Below are 1,625 nucleotides of genomic sequence, written 5' to 3'. Positions count from 1 at the left end.
GATTGGACATGTGCTTTGGGCATCGACACATGGACCAGCTCTACCGATCACAGCTGCGGAACCGGATCCAGAAGTCCAGTGAGTCACTCCAGGAGTTTGAAGCCGACATTGCTCGCCTGGTGAGAAACGCCTATCCATCGGTCACGGATGATGTCTACGAGAGTTTGGCGGTGGATAAATTCCTAGACGGTCTACGTGAACCTGAGACTCAACAGGCAGTGAAGCTCGCCAGACCAAAGACCCTGAGTGACGCACTGACACAGGCACTGGAGTTCGAGGCTGTGCGACAGTCGGTGAGGGGCCAGGCTCGAGTCCGCGTGGCAGACGCAGAACCTACAACTCCACTGGACATCGAGGAGCTAGTAAAGAGAGTGCTGGAGGCACTAAAAACTCGTCGCCGGCAGATACGCTGTTGGAGCTGCGGACAGATGGGACATCCCCGGAGTAAATGTCCTTCGACCACACCAGAACCGAATCAGGAAAACTAAGGAGGGTTGATGGAAAGGGGCAACCGTCAGCCCGCGATTGGAAAGCCCCGAGGAAAAGTGGTAAAGTTGCTTCACTGGGAAGTCAGTCGAGCAGTTTCTACGTCGACGGAAAGGTGAACGGGCGTCTCCAAAGCTGTCTTCTGGACACCGGGGCGACTATGACCATCCTGAATCCAAACACTGTGTCGACGGAAGATATTTCACCAACATCATGGTCTCTACGTACAGCTACAGGTCAGCTGGCTCAGGTCTATGGGCAGACGGTTGCTACCTTCCACATCGGCGGCTGCGTGTTTCAACACTGCGCACTTGTTGCCGACATAGACGAGGACGTGATTTTGGGAACCGATATAATGGTGAAGTACGGACTGAAGTTGGACATGTCAAGAGGACTAGTGACTCTCGGAGACGAAGATGTCATACTTCGGCGTGGAAAAGATATCTCTGCACGCGTACTTCTACTGGAAGACACAACGCTACCAGCGCGCAGCCAGGTCATCGTTCAAGCCACAGTCGAAGGAGATTGGACTAGTGGGCAAAGTGTTCTGCTGGAGCCAGCAAGTGACAGTGAATCCCAGCTTGGACGTGGTGTCTTTGTCGCCAGATCCTTATTTAACTTAGGACATGAAAATCCGGTGCAACTGATGAACTTGAATGGTTTTCCTGTTACGATAAAAAGAGGAGTAACGATCGGAACGTGCGTGGCTGTTAATTCGGTGGTACGTCAACTAAAATCATGCCCGCCATCTCCAAATAGATTACCAAAGGAGCTAGAAGATTTCGTAGAGAGTACCTGTCAGGAGCTGACGCATCAAGAAAGTGCAAAAATAAAGGACTTTATTACTAGATGGCAAGATGTCTTTGAGTACGGAAGTGGCCCTAGAGGAAGGACGAATATAGTACAACACAAGATAGACACCGGAGATGCAAAACCCATACGTCAGGCCCCTAGACGACTCCCACTGGCAAAACGTGACGAAGCCGAGAGAATCATAAAGGAGATGGAAGCGGATGGTGTCATCGAGCCTTCTAGCAGCCCTTGGGTGTCACCTGTAGTACTAGTGAAAAAGAAAGACGGCTCAACAAGATTTTGCGTAGACTACCGCCTTCTCAACAATGTCACCAAGAAAGACAGCT

At 51.1% G+C, this 1,625-nt stretch overlaps 1 protein-coding gene across 1 annotated transcript in view; it reads left to right on the top strand.

Moving 5' to 3' along the window:
* The first annotated feature begins 646 nt into the window (after positions 1 to 646).
* The window catches only part of LOC128998832 (uncharacterized), an 8,763-nt gene continuing 7,784 nt past the window's right edge, over positions 647 to 1,625 (top strand). Inside the window, exon 1 of the mRNA XM_054425188.1 lies at positions 647 to 1,622. Within this exon, the coding sequence (XP_054281163.1) occupies positions 647 to 1,622 (976 nt within the window). The remainder of the gene's footprint in view (positions 1,623 to 1,625) is intronic.

Source organism: Macrosteles quadrilineatus, unplaced genomic scaffold (genome assembly GCF_028750875.1).
Source record: "Macrosteles quadrilineatus isolate MER2022 unplaced genomic scaffold, UCM_ALF_1.0 Scaffold_7__1_contigs__length_78375512, whole genome shotgun sequence".
Classification (NCBI taxonomy): domain Eukaryota; kingdom Metazoa; phylum Arthropoda; class Insecta; order Hemiptera; family Cicadellidae; genus Macrosteles; species Macrosteles quadrilineatus.
Note: the sequence above shows the minus strand (reverse complement) of the source record. Positions and strands in the feature narration are given on the sequence as shown.